The sequence below is a fragment of the Schistocerca gregaria genome, chromosome 4 (genome assembly GCF_023897955.1).
Source record: "Schistocerca gregaria isolate iqSchGreg1 chromosome 4, iqSchGreg1.2, whole genome shotgun sequence".
NCBI classification, from domain to species: domain Eukaryota; kingdom Metazoa; phylum Arthropoda; class Insecta; order Orthoptera; family Acrididae; genus Schistocerca; species Schistocerca gregaria.
Window position 1 is genome coordinate 468,201,903 of NC_064923.1, and position 21,518 is coordinate 468,223,420.

Sequence of the window (21,518 nt, forward strand, 5' to 3'; positions counted from 1 at the left end):
TTACAGTCTGTTTTTGAAGAAACTATTCTGCAGCAGCTGCCTACAGGGATAATTTAACCCTCTGGAAGTGCATGGTCATCACCTGTAGTCGTGGTCCCAAAAAAATCAATAAATGGAGAGAAATCCTATCATTGTGTGTCAATATGAGAGTGGTAAACAAAGTCACTACCCCTGACGCTTACCCCTACCCTGTATCAGCAAAACATTGGACCGATTAGGGAATTGTAATAATTTTACCACCCTTGACGTATGCTCTGGCTACGACAAAATTCTTATTGCGCCGCCAGATCAACCCAAAACAGCTTTTGTGGTTGCTAGTGGATTATATGAGAGATTGAATGTGTTGTCTAAGGTGCAAAATGCACACCTAAGTTTGAATATAGTGTTCATTTGCTAAGTCACACGTTCAGTAATTGGGACATATTATTACTCCAGGTGGAGTTAAGCCAGACCCTAGGTTGACAGAAGTTGTAGATAATTTTATGGTACCTACAAATGTTAAGGAGCTGCAATCATTTCTCGGACTGGCAAATTATTATTGCTGTTGTGTGGAGGATTATGATATGATAGCCAAGTCATTGATGAAATTGTTAAAGAAGGATGCTGAATTTGAGTGGACAGAGGAGTGTGACGAAGCTTTGAGAAAAATGAAGGACAATAATGCATTCACCTTTGTTGATTATGAAAAACTATTTATCCTTTCAATGGAGGCATCTGATTACACTGTGAGTGCAGTTCTTTCTCAGGAATACAATGATGAGGAAGGGTCTGAATGCACAGTGGTAAGATCTTATGGGACCAAACTGCTACAGTAATTAAATCACAAATGCTGATTTACTACAGATTGTCCATAGATTATGTAAAGGACAATAGTAGCTACTGAAAATTCTCAAAAAACCCATGTTTATGTGTGTTTATATACAACAAAATTCAGAATTGGTGTATTCTTTGACAGAACTGTGAACTACAAACACTGATTTACTTCAAAACAATTTATGTATCCAAAACTTTCATAGCTGTCACTTACAAAAATATAATTTCGTGAGTGTCTGAAAATTCTCAGAAATAACCTGTTTCTCATTTAATTGTACAATGAAATTAGAAAACAATTGTGTTGATGAGGATAGGCCTTCCATTCTCAAAAATTTTAAAAGAGTACAAATAACTTCAAGCCTACAATTGACGGTAACAGTAAGAGTTTATCGCGACACTTGCGAATGCTCAGTATTTCACAATATATCACAATACTTATGGGTATTGACACAATCAATGAAAGATTATGCAGAAGTGACGCTAACAGTAAAATATGTGAATATAGAACTTCAAAGCAACACACACATCTTGTACAGGTGGCCTTACACAAAGGAAAATTCTGACGTTGGTTTTCAGATTTAAATAAATGTGCATATTGCATAGACTTTTCACTTAGCCATTTCTGTGCACACTTCTACACTGGTGTGCCAAAGAAGAACACTGTGTGGTGAGTTTATCTCAGTCAAAATCAGCAAAATGTGCAGCACCAACAAAGCAAGTCTTCTGCCTAATGCAGCTAACAGTGCATTATCTGCAGAGTAAAATGCAGATACTTTGGAAGGAACTGTATTATGAGAAGAATTATGTTGTACACACTTAATGGGTTCACACATTTAAGGGTCAACCACTCATTGACTAGGACCTTAAACGACATACCATTTTAAGTTTGTTTGGTATGTATTCTATCCACTGAGCCTCATAATTAGTTACTTAATAGTATAAAGAATTTTACATATTTTGACTTAATTTGTAAATGAGACAGAAGATACAGAATCACACTCTGTCCATCCATCACTTTAACCAAAAAAGCACTTCTGTTTTGTTTGTGTATTTTCTATTTGAGCATAAACCAAAGAACCATAATGGTATTTTTCAAGCTGGTTATTAAAACTCAGCTGTAAAATTGACTTATTTGTGCAGAATACGCCCTTACCTGTTGTACAAACATTTTGTGCAGGCATATTATACCTTTCTGGCTGGAAGGAGTGGCTCATCTTGGTTTGGTAAATGACTGGGTCCACTTTACCATCTTATTTAACTGAAAGGCTCCTCTGGCTTTATAAGAATCAATGAATCGTCTGACTATATAGTCTTGACTATTCGTTATTCTCTTGGTTTCATTTTGAGTTTCATACTTTACATTCTTTGTGTATCTTATATTTTTTATTTATCTCCGTACTCCGTTTCATGTAACTATTTGGTGTAACTTGATTTACTACGAGTTTAATATTATTCTTGTATTTTTGAAATGCTGCTTTTTCAGGAGAAATGTGTATGGAAGTATGGTTCATACTATAGCTGATATTCGGTATGAAATTTTATGCATCCTCTACAATATGGGAGCATTACACACACAATTAGGTGCCTTGGATACCAGAGTATCAGCTGATGGTATAAAAATGTCCTGTGCCCATTTTCAGTATGCAGCCGGGGCATTTGAGGTAAATGTTTGTACTGTAATTTTTCTTGCACAATATTATCGTTTAATTGTATCAAAGGAATATTCAGTTGAGAAAACTAATAAAAAATGAGACAGAATCACTGGACAGACTTACCTTCAAAATACAAAATGTTCTGGACATTTCTCCTCTCAAATGTCAGCAATTCGGTCTCATAATTTATTAATGATACACTTCATGTATGAGGGTGGTTTGAAAAGTTCTTGGAATCACCATGAGAGGTCAGCACTAGCGCAAGAAGTTGTTCATGTGTGATTCATTGGTCTGTAGCCTGTAAATACGTGTCAAATCTGTGTTCTTGGAAGAGAGCTGTGGTGGTGATGTGGCTCTGTTGTTGTTCCTGTGTAGTGATTTGCGAAGATGGAAATAATCAAGATTCGAGCAGTAACTAAGCACTTCATAAAGAAAGGTATGAAAGTGAAGGACATTCATGCCAATTTCCAGAATTCACTGGGGAATCTTCTCCTTCATATTCAACTGTTGCCAAGTGGACAAATTAATTTAAATTTGGTTGGAAGAGCTTAGATGATGACCAACGTAGTGGTCGACCAAGATGTGTCACTACTCCAGAAATCATTGCAAAGGTGCACAAAATGGTCATGGAAGATCACCAATTGAAAGCGTGTGAAATTTATTAAGCTTGCCGGATGTCATCTGAAAGAGTGTATCACATTTTAACTGAAGAACTAAAAATGGATAAATTATCTGCAAGATAGTGCATGCCCACACACGTGCTGTCACTATGGCAAAGTTACATGAACTAAGGTATGAATTGTTGCCACACCCACCTTATTCACCTGATACTGATCCTTGAGACTTGCATGTCTTCCCAAAGCTGAAAATTTTTCTTGGTGGACAAAGATCCACTTCAAATGAAGAACTGATAGCCGGAGTTGGCATCTATTTTGCAGGCCTGGAGGAAACTCATTTTTGAGATGGGATCAAGGCACTGGAACATCATTGGATGAATTGCATTAATCTACAAGGAGACTACATTGAAAAATGACAAATGTTTCAGTGATGTACGTTCTTTTTTTCTATTCCGTTCCAAGAACCTTTCAAACCACCTTTGTAGATAATGTGAAAGATGCATAACTTTTCCCTTCAGTTGTGCTTGTTATCACTGCTGTGTTCTGTTTCTAATAGACAGACTTTTTAGGCTTTTGCAAAAAATGCTGGACTTAATATGTATGTATAACAAAAAATATTGTGATTTAAGGAGTAAAAGTAACAAGTCGTGAAATAATTGAGGTCCTGAATCATTGATAGGAAAATTAACAAGATTTTGATAGCATTTGGACAAATCCTCCTTAAGAGCTAGAGTATATGAATAACATATCATTTTCTAGCCTCATGAGTGTGCCTGCTTGGTGGCTGTCGGGTTTGCAGGGTCAGTTCCTGGGATCCAGGAAAGGAAACTTTTGTCCTGCCTGGGGAGAACGGGCCAGTCTTCCCTTAATCCCAAGCACACACACACACACACACACACACACACACACACACACACACACACACACACACACCTCCACCCCATGGTATTAAAACTCCTTAAATTTCAATCTAGCCATGAGTCGGTAGAAAGTAGGATAGGTGATATACAGTACAACTGGTTGTTGCTTTCCACATGAGACTGCAAAATTTAAGTTAAGCTTTTCTCGGATAAACTTAGTGAGTCATTATTTAGAATTCCTCACTACCTTTCCTGTGTCTTGTTTTTGCCTGCATAGTCCTTTGAAGCAGTTCTTGTAGCACACTGAATTCATTCAGAGATGCATACAGTCTACCATGCATCTACATCTACATTGGTACTCTGCAACCCACCTTAAAGCATGTGGCGGATGGTACCCTGTACCACTAATAGTTATTTTGTGGTCTGTTCACTTGCAAATAGAATAAGGGAAAATTACTGTCTCCATATGAGCACTAATTTATCGTATCTTTCTCATGGTCCTTATTCGCAATGTATGTTGGAGGCAACAGCATCGTTATGCAGTCAGCTTCAAATGCCAGTTCTCTAGATTTTCTCAATAGTGTTCCTTGAAAAGAAAACACATTTCCTCCAGGGATTCCCACTTGAGATTGCAAAGCATCTCCATAATACTTCCATGTTATTTGAACTTACCAGTAATAAATCTAACAGCCCACCTCTGAATTGCTTCAAAGTCTTCCTTTACTCCATGTTACGGATCCCAAACACAAAAGCAGTGTTCAAGTACAGCTGATACTAGCATCCTATATGCAGTTTATTTTGCAGACAAACTACAATTTCCTAGAAACAGAAGTTGACCATTCACTTTTCCTACCACAATCCTCATGTGCTTGTTCCATTTCAAATATCTTTGCAGTATTATGACCAGATATTTAAACAATGTGACTCTGTCAAGCAGAACACTGCTGATGCTGTATCCGAGTATTACAGGTTTCTTTTACCTACTCATCCACATTAACTTACATTTTTCTACATTTAGAGCTACCTGCCATTCATCACACCAACTAGAAATTTTGTCTAAGTCATCTTTTATCCTCCTAAAGTCACTCAACTTTGACACCTTACTGTACACCACAACATCATCAGCAAACAACTGCAGACTGCTGCCCATCCCGTCTGCCATATCATGTATGTATATTGAGAATAATGGCAGTCCTGTCATACTTCCCTGGGGCACTCTTGACGATACCCTTGTCTCTGATGAACACTTGCCAAGGAGGACAAAATACTGGGAATATAACTTAAGAAGTGTTCAAGCTACTCACATACCTGTGTACCTATTCCATATGCTCATACCTTCTTTAACAGCCTGCAAGGGGGCACTGTGTCAGATGCATTCCAGAAATCTAGAAATATGGAATCTGTCTGTTGTCCTTCATCCACAGTTTGCAGTACATCATGTGAGAAAAGAGCAAGCAAAGTTTCACACAAATGATGCTTTCTAAAGCCATGCCGATTTGTGGACATCAGCTTCTCAGTCTCAAGAAAATATTTTATATTCAAACTGACAATATTTTCAAGGATTGTGCAGCAAACTGATCTTAGGTATATTGGTACATAATTCTGTGGGTCTATTCTTTTATCCTTCTTATAAATAGGAGTCACCTGCACTTCTTTCCAGTTGCTTGGGGCTTTTGCTGGGTGAGAGTTTCATGATAAATGCAAGCTAATTATGGGGCCAATGCTGTAGAGTACTCTTTGAAAAACTAGATTGGGATTCCATCTAGACCAGGTGACTGAATTGCTTTAAATCCTTCAATTTTTTCTATATCCAGGGACACTTATTACTAAGTTGTCCCTACAAGTCTGTTCAATGGTCAAATGATGGTATGTTTGTGTACGACTCTACTGCATGAATTATTTCTTGGATGTGAAATTTAAAACTTTGGCTTTTGTTTTGCTATCTTCTACTGCCACACAAGACGGGTCAACAAGTGACTGGATGGAACCTTTAGACCAACTCAGAAGTCTTACATAGGACCAGAATGTTCTCGGGTTCACTGCCAGACCTTTTGCTAAAGTATGAGGGTGGCAGCAGTTGTACGCTTTGTGCATAGGTATTTTCACAGACCCATGAATCTCTACTAAGCTTTGCTTGTCGTCATTTGTGCATTCTCTTTTGAACCGAGAATGCAACAGCCTCTGCCTCCTCAGCTTTTTCCAAATGCCATTATTAAATCATAGTTTGTATTTTCCGTCCTTAATCCACTTACTAGGCACATAATTCTGCAGACCACAATTTATAATCTGCTTAAACTCTGCCCATAATGCCTCTATGTCCATGTTACTGGAACTAAGTGATGTCAGTTCACTGTCTAAGTGAGATGCTAACAAGTGCTTATCTTCTCTTTCTAGCAGAAACACTCTCCCAGCTTTCTAACTGATTTATTAACTTTTGTGACCATAGTTGCTTTAATGACATGACTGCTAATCCCCATTTCTATACCGACTATGTAGTTACAAGTGGAAGTGTGAGTAGCTAATCTGCTTTACATAAATTCTTGGATGACATTACAATGGATTTATTGGCAAACAGAGTAAAACTGTTAACAGTTACACAGTTAGACACAAATAACTTCAAAATTATGGAAACTTGAGAGCATGGTTTGCGCAGACATCAAGTCTGGATTGCAGCCTAACACCGACTGAAGAGATTCATGCACAACAGAAATCATTAGTACAATTAGTATAACTTCGGAACTATCGAGTGATGTGGCGTAGTGGTTAGCACAATGGACTTTCATTCTGGAGGATGATGGTTGAAACCCACATGCGGCCATCCCAATTTAGGGTTTGCATGATTTTCCTAAATCGTTTCAGGCAAATGTTGGGATGGTTTCTTTGAAAGGGGATGGCCAACTTTCTTCCTCATCCTTCCCTAATGTGATGGGACCAATGACCTTGCTATTAGGTCCCCCCCTCCCCCCTGCAAATCAATCAACCAACCAACCAACCAATCAACCAACCAACCAACCCTGGAACTATTTGTAGATTGTTGGCAGACTAATAATTGTCATTTTTTTCCTTGCACAAATGCTTCACTGCATGGTAGCACTGTAGTAATAAAGCTTCGAAAATACTTAGGCTCACCCTAGTAGATACTGTGCTCAAGGTGGCTTTTAATAATGAATATTTGATAAGGAAAATGTCTTAGTTTTGTGCCTAAATGTTGGTGGGTATCCGCCATTCAGAATCGCCAAGTAGGACCCACTGTCACAGCTTACTCCTAGTTTTATTTCCTCTTGCTACTGGTGTATTTCAGTGCCATATTGCGCGGCCAGTCCCGATGCCTATGTCCTGAATGTGGGAATAGCTTCTTACTCATTGCTAAAGTATACTACACTGCTGCTTAAGAAAGTAAGCTATCCTTATTAGCTGCAGTGTCCCTGTACAACGTTAAAAATAGCAAATAAAATGTTGCCCAAAACAAGAGGAACATCACATGCTATTTGCTGACTACAGTGTTTCAAGGACAAGTGACTTCCCCAGGATGGCTGGTGTTCTCCAGTACTTGGAAATAAACTCTGAGAAAATTCCTGGCGGAAAGCAGTTCATATTTGAGTACCATTAGTGGGCCAATGAAAATGCTTCCATTTGTTCCTGAAGCTGATTGACTGAAAGGTCTAATGGTTCGTTATTTTCTTGGAATGGTTTTTGCTCTCCGTAAAGTGGGAAGTCACTGGCAGAGTACCGACACACACACACACACACACACACACACACACACACACACACACACACACACACATTTGCTCTCTCTCTCCCTCTCTCTCTCTCTCTCTCTCTCTCTCTCTCTCTCTCTCTCTCTCTCACTTTTTAAACAAAGGAGGAGCTTGCAGAATTCTTTGTTTATTTCCCTATCAACAACTCAACACCTCCACTATTTGGTGAGTTCTTAAAATAGACTTTCATTATGATATTTGTAATGTCATGGAATTAGACATGTTTCACAAAGGGATCTGTATGAATGTAATAAATTTAAAAACATTGCCAGCTATTTTCATAAAAAATAAAAAAAAGGCCATTGGTGGTGGTGGTAGTGTGTGTGTGTGTGTGTGTGTGTGTGTGTGTGTGTGTGTGTGTAAGGGGGGAGTAGAAGAACTTGTTTTGTGTAAATGAGCATATGCTTGAGCAATCAGATGCTCTTATTTTTCATCATGAAGTTTGACATTTCTTTCTTTGCCACATGGTATTCTCATTATATTTTTACTATAATAAATTGATGTTGCTCTTCATATTTTTGAGTAGACAGTTAATAAAATGGTGCAAAAGTTTGTAGGATAAAATTTAATAAGTAAATGTCACAAGGAGAGTTAAAATTTGAGGCATGTTTTGTGCCTTAGCATTCCAAAGATTTTACTTGTCTCCAATCTGTGTTTCAGAGTGGTGAGAAATTACTAATAAATTGTTTATAATCTCATGAAGAAGGAATTTCTTATGTCCCTCATGGTTTTCTAATCTTCACACAAGTGCTGGCATGACTTCTCAACTTAATCATTGTTCTTCATTCCTTTAGAGCTGACATTTCTTTCATTATATACTCCTTTTAATAGTGGGAGCATTTCTGAGAAACTTTACTAAGTGTTAGTGTGTGAAGAATAATCTGTGCCTATTCTATAAATCCATCTAGAGTATCTGCTGCTGTTAACTATCCACTTACTTCTGATAGATTCGGAAAATCACCTGAATATGAGGCCTCTTTTGAATTTCTTCATCCGATTCCTTTACCTTGCCTTACTTCATCTATACTATGTACTCCCCTTTACTTTCTTCCAGACTCATTTCATTTATTTGTCCCTCTTGGGTCTAGTTTATACTTTGTAACTTCTGTTGTTGGATTTCCCCAGTGGTAATTTCTTTTGTATTATTTATTTCTTTTATCATTTCCCACTAATGCTGTCAACATTTGCCTCATCTATCCTTCTCTAAACTCTGTCTAGTGAATTGTCCTCTGTGCCACATATAATTTGTCAGGTTTTCACACCTCCTCTGTTACTAGTTGTTTTTGTAGATTTCTTTGCCATCCCTGCCCCTTAGCGTTTCCTTTGATCTGGAGACTGGATGATTTCCATATTTCTTCAATTCTCCCATCATTTCCTCTCTTTTCCAAGTAAATGAATCAGAGTTTTGATAGCTAGTGCTTAGGCCAACTTTTGTTCTGTTACATGTCTGCTAATGTCACATGAACAGAAGCTCTTTCCACATTTACTTGATTGTAATATGATCACAGAAAAGATTAAATAATGGTTTCTCAACTTTATCATAAATTTTCTTATAAATTCAAAACCAGATTTTTCAAATTCTATAGCAATACTTTTGTTGCTATGCATGTGTCTATTGAAACTTCCCAAGGTATCAAAAGCTTGCGGTGGGGTCCAAATATGCACAGAGGGTTCTCTACTATGTCCACGAAAAGGTCATAACTTCTGCGGAGGTTCTGTTAACTGCAGATTCCAAGTGTCAGTCATTCAGTATGTACAAGATGTTTCTGGAGCAAGGTACCAAAAATATTAAAATTCCTCAGTAACAGCTTGGAATAATAAAAGACTGCAGTGTTTAAGCCAGAAGATAATATAGCTCAATAGACACAAATTAAAGAATCAACACTAAAATATTACTTATAAAAGTATGAGAAAGGGATAATGTCTTCATTTCAGTGAAACAAAAGAAGGGGTTTTATTGATAATGGAGAATCTTGGATCAGACACCAACATTGTGATGAGGAGAGCTGAAAATCAAATGAGCAGTTTAGCAAAATGATTTATATGGGGCTCACACCTATATTTTCATTCTATTTTTATGATCTGAACTGAGGGCAAGGACACCCTACCCATATTTCTCCAGAGCCTCAAGAACTTCACCTCACTTCACTTCACCTGGTCCTACTATACCAACAGGCCACCTTCCTCAGTGTCAGCGTCCACCTCATGGATGGCTCTGTCAATGCCACTGTCCTTGTCAGACCGACCAATCACCAACAATATTCTATTTTGACAGCTGCCATCTATTTCACACCAGAAGGTCTGTTCCACACAGTCTTGCCACTCATGGTCATTGTGTGTGAAGTGACGAGCAGTCATTCTGCCAAGGGCTTCACTGAGACATTCACAGGTAGAAATTATGCTACCCAACCTTGTCCAGAAACAGAACAGACTCCCCAGTCTGCCATCCCCCACATACTCACTGACGAGCAAAAGGGTGCCCCCTCCATGACTTAGCACCTCTCAGGACAGGAGCAACTGAATCACATTCTCCATCAAGGTTTCAACTGCCTCTCATTCTATATCTACATCTACATCTACATCTCTTCTACATCTACATATATATTCCCCTAACCATCAAGTGGTGTGTGGCGGAGGGCACTTTTCGCGCCAAAGACATATTCCCCCCCCACCCCCCCCCCCCCCCCTCTATTCCAGTGGCGGATCGCGCAAAGTAAAAATGACTGTCTGAACTCCTCAGTATGACCTCTAATTTCCCTTATCTTTGAATGGTGATCATTGTGTGAGCTGAAAGTTGGTGGTAATAATATATGCTCTACATCCTGGGTGAAGATCAGATTTTGGAATTTAGTGAGCAGCCCCTTCTGTTTAGTGTGTCATCTGTCTGCAAGTGTGTCCCACTTCAAACTTTCTATGAGATTTGCAGCACTCTCGCGAAGGCAAAATGTACCAATCACAGATCTTGTCGCTCTTCTTTGGACTTTCACAATCTCTTGAATCAGACCCAACTGGTAAGGGTCCCATACAGACGAACATTACTCTAAGACTGGACAAACTAACGTATTGTAAGCAATTTACTTTGTTGAAGGACTGCATCACTTCAGGATTCTACCAATAAACTGCAATCTAGAGTTCGCCTTACCCGTTACTTGTGAATTCTGATTGTTCCATTTGAGATAATTTCAAATTGTCACACCCAAATACTTGATGGATGTTATCGCTTCCAAAGACTGGGCATTTATTTTGCACTCGTACATTAATGGGGATTTCCACTTTGTTACACACAGTAGGTTACACTTACTAATATTGAGAGATAACTGCCAGTCATTACACCACACGTTTATTTTCTGCAAATCCTCATTGATTTGTTCACAAGTTTTGTGTGATACTATTTTCCTGTAGACTACAGCATCATCAGCAAACAGTCTAATGCCGCTGTCAATACCATCACCCAGATCATTTATGTAAATCATAAAAGGCAGTGGACCTATTACGCTGCCCTGGGGCACACCTGATGTTACGCTTGTATCTGTTGAAGTCTCCCCATTCAGGATGACATGCTGCTTTCTGTCTGTTAGAAAACTTGCTATTGTTGTTGTTGTTATTGTGGTGGTCTTCAGTCCAGAGACTGGTTAGATGCAGCTCTCCATGCTACTCTATCCTGTGCAAGCTTCTTCATCTCCCAGTACCTAACGCAACCTACATCCTTCTTAATCTGCTTAGTGCATTCATCTTGTAGTCTCCCTCTACAATTTTTTCCATCCACCCTGCACTCCAATACTAAATTGGTGACCTCTTGATGCCTCAGAACATGTCCTACCAACTGATCCCTTCTTCTAGTAAAGTTGAGCCACAAACTCCTCTTCTCCCCAATTCTATTCAATACCTCCTCATTAGTTATGTGATCTACCCATCTAATCTTCAGCATTCTTCTGCAGCACCACATTTTGGAAGCTTCTATTCTCTTCTTGTCTAAACTATTTATTGTCCATGTTTCATTTCCATATATGGCTACACTCCATACAAATACTTTCAGAAATGACTTCCTACTTTAAGTGTCTCATTTCCTAATCTAATTCCCTCAGCATCACTCGACTTAACTCGACTACATTCCATTATCCACATTTTGCTTTTGTTGATGTTCATCTTATATCCTCCTTTTAAGACACTGTCCATTCCATTCAACTGCCCTTCCAAGTCCTTTGCTGTCTCCGACAGAATTACAATGTCATCTGGTGAAACTCAAAGTTTTTATTTCTTCGCCATGGATTTTAATACCTACTCTGAATTTTTCTTTTGTTTCCTTTAATCCTTGCTCAATATACAGATTGAATAACATCGTGGAGAAGCTACAACCCTGTCTCACTCCCTTCCCAACCACTGCTTCCCTTTCATGTCCCTCGACTCATAACTGCCATCTGGTTTCTGTACAAATTGTAAATAGCATTTTGCTCCCTGTATTTTACCTCTGCCACCTTCAGAATTTGAAAGAGAGTATTCCAGTCAACATTGTGAAAAGCTTTCTCTAAGTCTACAAAGGCTAGAAATGTAAGTTTGCTGTTCCTTAATCTATCTTCTAAGATAAGTCATAAGGCCAGTATTGACTCAAGTGTTCCAATATTTCTACGAAATCCAAACTGATCTTCCCCAAGGTCGGCTTCTACCAGTTTTTCCATTTGTCTGTAATGAATTCACGTTAGTAGTTTGCATCCATGACTTATTACTCAAATAGTTCAATAATTCTCACATCTGTCAACACCTGTTTTCTTTGGGATTGGAATTATTATATTCTTCATGAAGTCTGAGGGTATTTCACCTGTCTCATACATGTTGCTCGCCAGATGATAGAGTTTTGTCAGAGCTGGCTCTCCCAAAGCCGTCTGTAGTTCTAATGGAATGTTGTCTACTCGCGGGGCCTTGTTTCGACTCAGGTCTTTCAGTGCTCTGTCAAACTTTTCACGCAGTATCGTATCTTCCATTTCATCTTCATCAACATTCTCTTCCATTTCCATAATATTGTCCTCAAGTACATCGCCCTTGTATAGACCCTCTATGTACGCCTTCCACCTTTCTGCTTTTCCTTCTTTGCTTAGAACTTGGTTTCCATCTGGCCTCTTGATATTCATACAAGTGGTTCTCTTATCTCCAAAGGTCTCTTTAATTTTCCTGTAGGCAGTATCTATCTTACCCCTAGTGAGATATGCCTCTACATCCTTACATTTGTCCTCTACCCATCCCTGCTTAGCCATTTGGCACTTCCTGTCAATCTCATTTTTGAGACATTTGTATTCCTTTTTGCCTGCTTCATTTACTGCATTTTTTATATTTTCTCCTTTCATCAATTAAATTCAATATTTCTTCTGTTACCCAAGTATTTCTACTAGCCCTTGTCTTTTTACCTACTTGATCCTCTGCTGCCTTCACTACTTCATCCCTCAAAGCTACCCATTCTTCTTCTACTGTATTTCTTTCCCCATTCCTCTCAATCGTTCCCTTATGCTCTCCCAGAAACTCTTTACAACCTCTGGTTCTGTCAGTTTATCCCGATCCCATCTCCTTAATTTCACACCTCTTTGCAGTTTCATCTGTTTTAATAGTAATAATGTAACCAATACGTTGTGGTCAGATTCCACATATGCCCCTGGAAATGTCTTACAATTTGAAACATGGTCCCTAAATCTCTCTCTTACCATTATATTATCTGAAACCTTCTAGTATCTCCAAGTCTCTTCCATGTACACAACCTTCTTTCATGATTCTTGAACCAAGTGTTAGCTATGAATAAGTTATGCTCTGTGCAAAATTCTACCAGGCAACTTCCTGTTTCATTCCTTACCCCCATTCCATATTCACGTACTAAATTTCCTTCCCTTCCTTTTCCTACTATCGAATTCCAGTCACCCATGACTATTAAATTTTCGTCTTCCTTTACTATCTGAATAATTTCTTTTATCTCATCATACATGTCATCAATCTCTTCGTCATCTGCAGAGCTAGTTGGCATATAAACTTGTACTACTGTGATAGGTGTGGGCTTCGAGTCTATCTTGGCCACAATAATGCATTCACTATGCCGTTTGTAGTAGCTTACCCATACTCCTATTTTTTATTCATTATTAAACCCACTCCAGTATTACCCCTATTTGATTTTGTATTTATAAACCTGTATTCACCTGACCAGAAGGCTTGTTCCTCCTGCCACCAAACTTCATAATTCCCACTATATCTAACTTTAACCTATCCATTTCCCTTTTTAAATTTTCTAACCTATCTGCCTGGTTAAGGGATCTGACATTCCACACTCCGATCCATAGAACACCAGTTTTCTTTCTCCTCGTAATTACATCCTCCTGAGTAGCCCCCGCCCGGAGATCTGAATATTTTTCCTCCAGAATATTTTACCTAAGAGGATGCCATCATCATTTAACCATACAGTAAAGCTGCATGCACTTGGGAAAAATTACAGCTGTAGTTTCCCCTTGCTTTCAGCCGTTCACAGTACCAACACAGTAAGGCCATTTTCGTTGGTGTTACAAGGCCAGATCAGTCAATCAACCAGACTGTTACCCCTGCAACTACTGAAAAGGCTGCTGCCCCTTTTCAGGAACAACATGTTGGTCTGGCCTCTCAACAGATACCCCTCCATTGTGGTCGCATCTATGGTACGGCTATCTGTATCGCTGAGGCATGCAAGCCTCCCCACCAATGGCATGGTCCATCATTCATGGGGGAGAAAACGTTCTGTCCAACTGCATATGTCATCGGATAGACCGTAAGCGCACACTTTTTGGAGCAAGCGACAGTGCGGAATTGAGTCGAATGCCTTTTGAAAGCCAAATAATATTGTGCCTGGTAGGGAGAATTTTTCTCTCCATTTCTCCCACAGTGATGTTTTCTCATCCACCCAACCAAGGCAATATTATTACCCCTCACTAACCCACACTTGATGCCAACTACATGCTGTATGTCTCATATACCCATAATACATCTAGCTGAAAGATCTGTCCCATGCATCCTACTACTTCCATCTACTCCAGTCATGTCACAGACATCTCATAACCTATCAAAGACAGTCACCTGATCTGCCAACTTGGTATAAAAAACTGTGTGGTATCCTATGTAAACGTGACCACTAACAAGCTGTCTGACAGCAATAATGACCATTGCCAATCTGTGGCCAAGGCCACCACCCTGTAGCCAAGCTTGCCACACGACTTTTGTGTCTGGTGTCAGTGACTACTTCATATCCTGTGCCGCCAACACAAGCTTTTCTGAAATACATGCTCCCTATAACACATCTGTCATACCTATAACCCCGTGGCCTTGACCTTCACTAGTTGCTGTCCCCACATCCTTCTGTCCCCTTCCCTGCTCTCACTCCAGCCTTACACAAGCTTGCTGTCCTCCCTGCACACCTGCTCAGTCCTTTCTCCTTCTCTGTTCTCCCCCTTTCCACCAAGAACTGCATCCAAATGCTGCACTGAACAGCCAACTATCCTGTCCGCACCATGTACCTGCACAACCCCACAAGCAACAGTAAAGCTTCTTCCCCCTTCCCTATCCACTCTCCCTTCCCCGTCATATCCCACACCTCTTCTGTAATTAATGCATTACAATATTATGTAATTAATTATATTGTCCCTCCTTTTCTTAGCATTTAAAAGGCAGCTTCCCACAGCCAGCAGGAGTGGATCTGGCTGCAGATATTATGCAGTTTATGTATTATCTTTCACTGGCCCAGGCTCAAGAATGTGTATTGGAGAAGAGCATTATGGATAATAGGAGACCTATAGTAACAGGTAAGCAGTATATTACAGTGAAATGTTTCTACCAATTATTAAATTTTTTTTTAGAATTGAGTGACTTTCAATGTTAGAGTCTGAAATGAAAATATGAGAACAGACTTTTAAGTTTGTGCAAACAATATTAATATTTCTCAAAATATTAACCTTTAAACAGGTTACAGGGTACCCCTTGCCACACACCATATGGTGGCATATGGAGTATCGATATACATGTGAAATTTCTACACTTTGCATGTGTTGTAATCAATTTGGGAAACATTTTTTCCCCACTTTGGTGTTGATACCTCAAAACATAGTTTTGGAAGGATTGAAAGCTTCTTGCAATGATGGTAATTGCTGTCCACACATTTTTGCTTCATAGAAAGAACAAAAAGAAGTCTATAATCAATAAATCAAGTTAATGCAGACAATGACACAATAATTTTATTGTGTTTGTCAGCCAAGTAATAAATTGTTTGGAACATTGTGTATCAGTTGGCATTGTCAAGACGAAGAATGATGCAACATTTTCATTTGCTTTTCCTGTTTTGATTCATGACTTGTGGGTAACAAATAATTGTAAACCTTCTCGAAAATCTGTTTATCAATGCTTTATAGTAATGGCCACAACAGGTAATTTTAATTAAAGAAACTGGTGATCATTTACTTGGAATTTGTTGATGAATAGACTGCTTTTGTTGGATTCGGTTGAACTTGTAACATTAAAACAGGTTATTTCTTCTTAGTTCCCAGGTTATGTGAATGTAGCCAGGTATTTTCTCTTGTCATTATTTTGCTGTATACATGTTTTGCATTTCTTCAGTTGAATTTTTGGATCATATCCTAATGCCAGTTGGCACAAGCCTGTTTTGAGTATTGATCAATTTGTGCAGAGTCCACTAGGAACTTTTCTTTTTCACAATTAACTATTTATGAAAAGTCAAATGTACTGCAGTTTTTCATAATTTAAGGATGCCTCTATCTCACAGTAAGTCAGATACCACCCTCTTCAATCATGTGTACCACAGCATCATTATGTGTTTGGAACAACTGATTTTGATCAACCTTCACAAAATTCATCAGTGACACAAACATGACCCAGACAAAATTGTGCAAACCAAATGTCAACAGACTATTTTGAATTTTATTGATTACTGGAAGTTGAACAGAGAGAGATTCGAGACATTTTCACTGAATTAGTTCTTATGAAAATAGTAAAACAATAGTACTTCTGTAAACAAACTACTCAGTGCCATTGTTTGAAAATAAGAAATGACAGATTTTAAAATAGTACTAAAGCCACATCAAATAGTGTCATCAAGTGGTCATTTGTAAAACTTTAAAAGGAGAACTCATAATAGAAATACCGAAAGAAATACATTAATTGAAAAATATTTCTAAAGATTTTTTTAGTGAAATTTATTATTGTGAAACCTTTGTCCTTCAAACTTTTGTATTTATCTTTAGAAAATTGTTAACTGGGTATCTGAAATGAAATAGCAACTTTCAAGAGATGGCCTTCTTTGTAAAATATTTGTATACTGCACGTTAAAAGTGAAAATGTGTAAATCAATCGCAGATTCCTGATGGAATTGAGTGATAAAGAAAATGAGGAAGAGTGAGAAAGAAGTTTATGGAGAAATTGGGAGAAGACTGAGTGAGAGGCACAAGAAGACACCTGGAGGAGATACAATAAAATGGTGAATGAGGCGTTGGGAGGGGGGGGGGGGGGGGTGGAGGCAGTCCATAAGAAATTGTTAAAAGAGGGAGTTGATTCAAAGAAAACGGCAGGTGAAAAGATGTAAGCAGGTATGGAGGCCAAATATATCAAGGGCAAATGTATGTATATATACTGCAAGAACCAAGCACATATTGGAGAGCTAATTGTGATTTCATTGTTTGTATAGGATTTGCTGTACAGATAGGAAGATAGTGGAACAGGAGGAGAAAATTGCTACCCTTCAGGTGGAACTAGACAAGACAGAACAAGATCTGGAAAGGTTAAGGGGGAGAAGGGGAAAGAGAAACAACAGGTTGTGGAAGAAATAGGAGTAGAACTTTCTGAGACAGTTTTGTTGTCAACTTGGGAAACAGGTATGATCTGTTGTCACACTTGGCAAGTGATGAGCCACAAGTAGTTTTAGAAGTAGACAGGATACAACAAACTTCCAAAAAGTGTTTTAGAATTAAGAAGTCATAAAAAGTTGTGAAGAAGGAGAAAGTTTTGTTGTTAAGTAGTTCACGTGGTAGAGGTGTTGGCCAACTATGGCAGGATGAACTAGGGTGAGGTTACCAGGTCACAAGATTTTTAAACCTAGTGCAAGGCTGGGTCTGGTGATTGAGGAGGTAAGTTCACTTTGCAAAGACTTCACAAAGGCAGACACCATGGTGATAGAGGGTGGAGTGGGCATCAGCATAGATGGGGACCTAACTATTCAACTGAGGGTGACCTGGTAAAGGCAGCTTCAGCGACAAGACATACTGGTGTTGGGCAGTAATTTCCCATGTCATCTGGCGAGCCTATCTTGAACAAAGGTCTTATTTCAGCATATTCTAACACATCTGGCAAATATCCTTCCTCAAATGACTGATTAATAATTTTAGACAATGGATGAAAAATGATGTTATAAACAGCCTTGACTGCAGTGGTTGGAATTTCATCCCACCCAGCTGATTTCTTTTTTTTTTTTGAAGACACTATAGTATCTTCTATATCTTTTGGGAAAATATTTTTCAATGTTTAAAGGCTTGCATTTTGTTTTATGTTTACAAAGTTGTCATCTACCTTGTCCTGATGGGCTGCGAAATCTACTTCTGATTTTGCCACATTTATGAAGAATCATTGAAACAGTTTGACACTTGAAAAGGATCTAGAATTATATGATTTTTAATTTTTATTTGGACAATTTCTTGGCACTTGTTCTTTACTCCCAACTCAGATTTGATGACACCCCAAACTGCCTTTGATTTATTTTCATGTTTACTAATATACAGGTTGTTAGCCAAATTTTTTGCTGCCTGTACAACTTTTTTGAATTTATACTTATATCTCCTTACATATCCCACAAAGTCAGCGTTTTTGTTATGTTTTAACTCATTGTGAAGCTGTCTTTTCCTGGCACTAGAAACTTCTATTCCTGGTGTAATGCAGTTTATTTTATTGGCCATTCTCTGTCGCCAGGCTTGGGGGGGGGAGTTTTGTTGAAAACATCTAGGAAACAGCTTACGAATGTTATGAAATTTTTTTCAAATGGTTCAAATGGCTCTGAGCACTATGGGATTTAACTTCTAAGGTCTTCAGTCCCCTAGAACTTAGAACTATTTAAACCTAACTAACCTAATGACATCACACACATCCATGCCCGAGGCAGGATTCGAACCTGGAACGGTTGCGTGGTTCCAGACTGTGGCGCCTAGAACCGCTCGGCTACTCCGGCCGGCGAAATTTTTTTTACTTGACACACTATTATCAAGAGGCCAGTTTATAGTTCTCAGTTTGTTAGAAAATACAGGGAGTACATAAAATCCAGAAACGCTTTCAATTATTTATTGCACAAGAATCAAAACATTGTACAGGTATACATATATCATTTTGAAGAGAAACCCTGAAAGTTTTTTCATGTATACCGCCACAGCATATTTTGGTAATTTGCCGATAGTCAGCACTAGTCACAAGCATGGCGAGTTTCAGGTGTGGAGTGAGCATTCTGTGTGATGGAGTTCGACAAAAACAAGTGTGCAAGTGTGCTGCAGCTGTTCAGCAGATGTCTAGAACCAAGTATGGTAAGAAGACACCAACAAGGAAGGCCATTTAGCACTGGCACAACAAATTCGCTATGACAGGTTGCTTGTGTCCGGCAAAGAGAAGCAGACGTCCCAGTATGAGTGAAGTGAATGTGGAGTGCGTACGAGAGACATTCATAAGGAGTCCAAAGAAATCAGTGCATCGTGCATCCCATGAACTCAAAAAGGCTCCAATGACAGCGTGGAAAGTCCTGAGACAGTTGTCTGTGAAACGATTAAAATTGGAGCTAGTGCAGAAGTTCAATGACAACGACAAAGACAATCGTTTTGAGCTTTTTTTTTTCCAATAACTGTATTGTTGAGCGCTTAATTTTTAGTGACGAAGCCAATTTTCAAACTAATGGGAAAGTGAACAGGCATAATTATCGAGTCTGGGGTACAAAGCATCCACACAAATCTGTTGAATTTGAGTGGGATTCGCCAAAGGTAAATGTTTTTTGTGCCTTGTCATGTCAAAAACTGTATGGGCTATTCTTCTGTGCCAAAAACACTGTCCTACTTCGACATGTTGCAAGAATGGCTGATGCCTGAAATGAAATCGGACTTTCCGTTCATCTTTCAGCAGGAAGGAGCTCAACCCTATTTTCATCGTGAAGTTCATGGGTACCTGAAGACTGAGCTGCCACATCAGTGGATTGGCTGTGCTACAGAAGGGGACAGCTGTGTCATGAAATGGCCTTCCTGATTACCAATCTCACTCCATGTGACTTTTTTCTGTAGAGACACATTAAAGACCTGCTGTATGTACCACTTCTACCACGTGATGTAGTAGAGCTCCAGGAGAGAATATAGGAAGGGACTGCCACAGTCGACAATGCCATGCTGGGACAGGTATGGCAAGAATTGGATTACTATATTGACATCTACCGAGTCAGTTATGGTTCGCATATCGAATGTTTGTAAATAAAACTTTCAAGAGTTTTCTCTTTAAAATGCAATATGTATGACATCTGTACAGTGTTTAGTTCTTGTGCAATAAATAATTGAAAGTGTTCCTGGACTTTATCTACATCCTGTATATTTACATTCTCTTTGCTAAAGTTCCTTTTAAAATGTGTTTTCACATATTCTGGTTTCCCTACTTTTGAAAGTTCTATGAGCAGTGCTGAATGATCTGATATGCCTAAATCTAAACAGAATTTGCTTCCATCCTCAAACTGATAATTTGCCTGAATATTGCTAATACATGTTTCAGAGTGGTCATTTCTTCTAGTACTTTCAGTGAAATTTAAATTAAAAGCATATTTCTGAATTAAGTCACAAAAATTTACTGTGACATTATTATTATTTAATACATTTATATTGAAGTCTCCCCTCCCCCCGCTGATGAACCTGCCACGTCGGTGGGGAGGCTTGTGTGTCTCAGTGATACAGATGGCTGTACTGTAGGTGCAATCACAATGGAGGGGTATCTGTTGAGCGGCCAGACAAATGTGTGGTTCCTGTGGTTCCTGAAGAGGGGCAGCAGCCTTTTCAGTAGTTGCAGGGGCAACAGTCTGGATGATTGACTGATCTGGCCTTGTAACACTAACCAAAACGGCCTTGCTGTACTGGTACTGCGAATGGCTGAAAGCAAGGGGAAACTACAGCTGTAATTTTTCCCGAGGGCATGCAGCTTTACTGTATGGTTAAATGATGATGGCGTCCTTTTGGGTAAAATATTCCGGAGGTAAAATAGTCCCCCATTCGGACCTCCGGGCGGGGAATGCTCAAGAGGACATAGTTATCAGGAAAAAGAAAACTGGCATTCTACGGATCAGAGCGTAGAATGTCAGATCGGGTAGATAGGTTAGAAAATTTAAAAACGGAAATGGATAGGTTAAAGTTAGTTATAGTGGGAATTAGTGAAGTTCGGTGGCAGGAGGAACAAGACTTTTGGTCAGATGAATACAGGGTTGTAAATACAAAATCAAATAGGGGTATGCAGGAGTAGGTATAATAATGAATAAAAAAATAGGAGTGCGGGTAAGCTACTACAAACAGCTTAGTGAACGCATTATTGTGGCCAAGATAGACATGAAGCCCATGCCTACTACAGTAGTACAAGTTTATATGCCAACTAGCTCTGCAGATGAAGAAGAAATTGATGAAATGTATGATGAGATTAAAGAAATTATTCAGGTACTGAAGGGAGACAAAAAGTTAATAGTCTTGGGTGACATGAATTTGAGAGTAGGGAAAGGGAGAGAAGGAAACATAGTAGGTGAATGTGGATTGGGGGTAAGAA

The 21,518-nt window shown here is 38.9% G+C and overlaps 1 protein-coding gene across 1 annotated transcript in view; it reads left to right on the forward strand.

Annotated features, from left to right (window-relative positions):
* The window catches only part of LOC126267129 (tyrosine-protein phosphatase non-receptor type 23-like), a 125,778-nt gene that overhangs the window by 58,662 nt on the left and 45,598 nt on the right, over positions 1-21,518 (forward strand). Inside the window, exons 3-4 of the mRNA XM_049972051.1 lie at positions 2,297-2,474; positions 15,358-15,502. Of these exons, the coding sequence (XP_049828008.1) occupies positions 2,297-2,474; positions 15,358-15,502 (323 nt within the window). The remainder of the gene's footprint in view (positions 1-2,296; positions 2,475-15,357; positions 15,503-21,518) is intronic.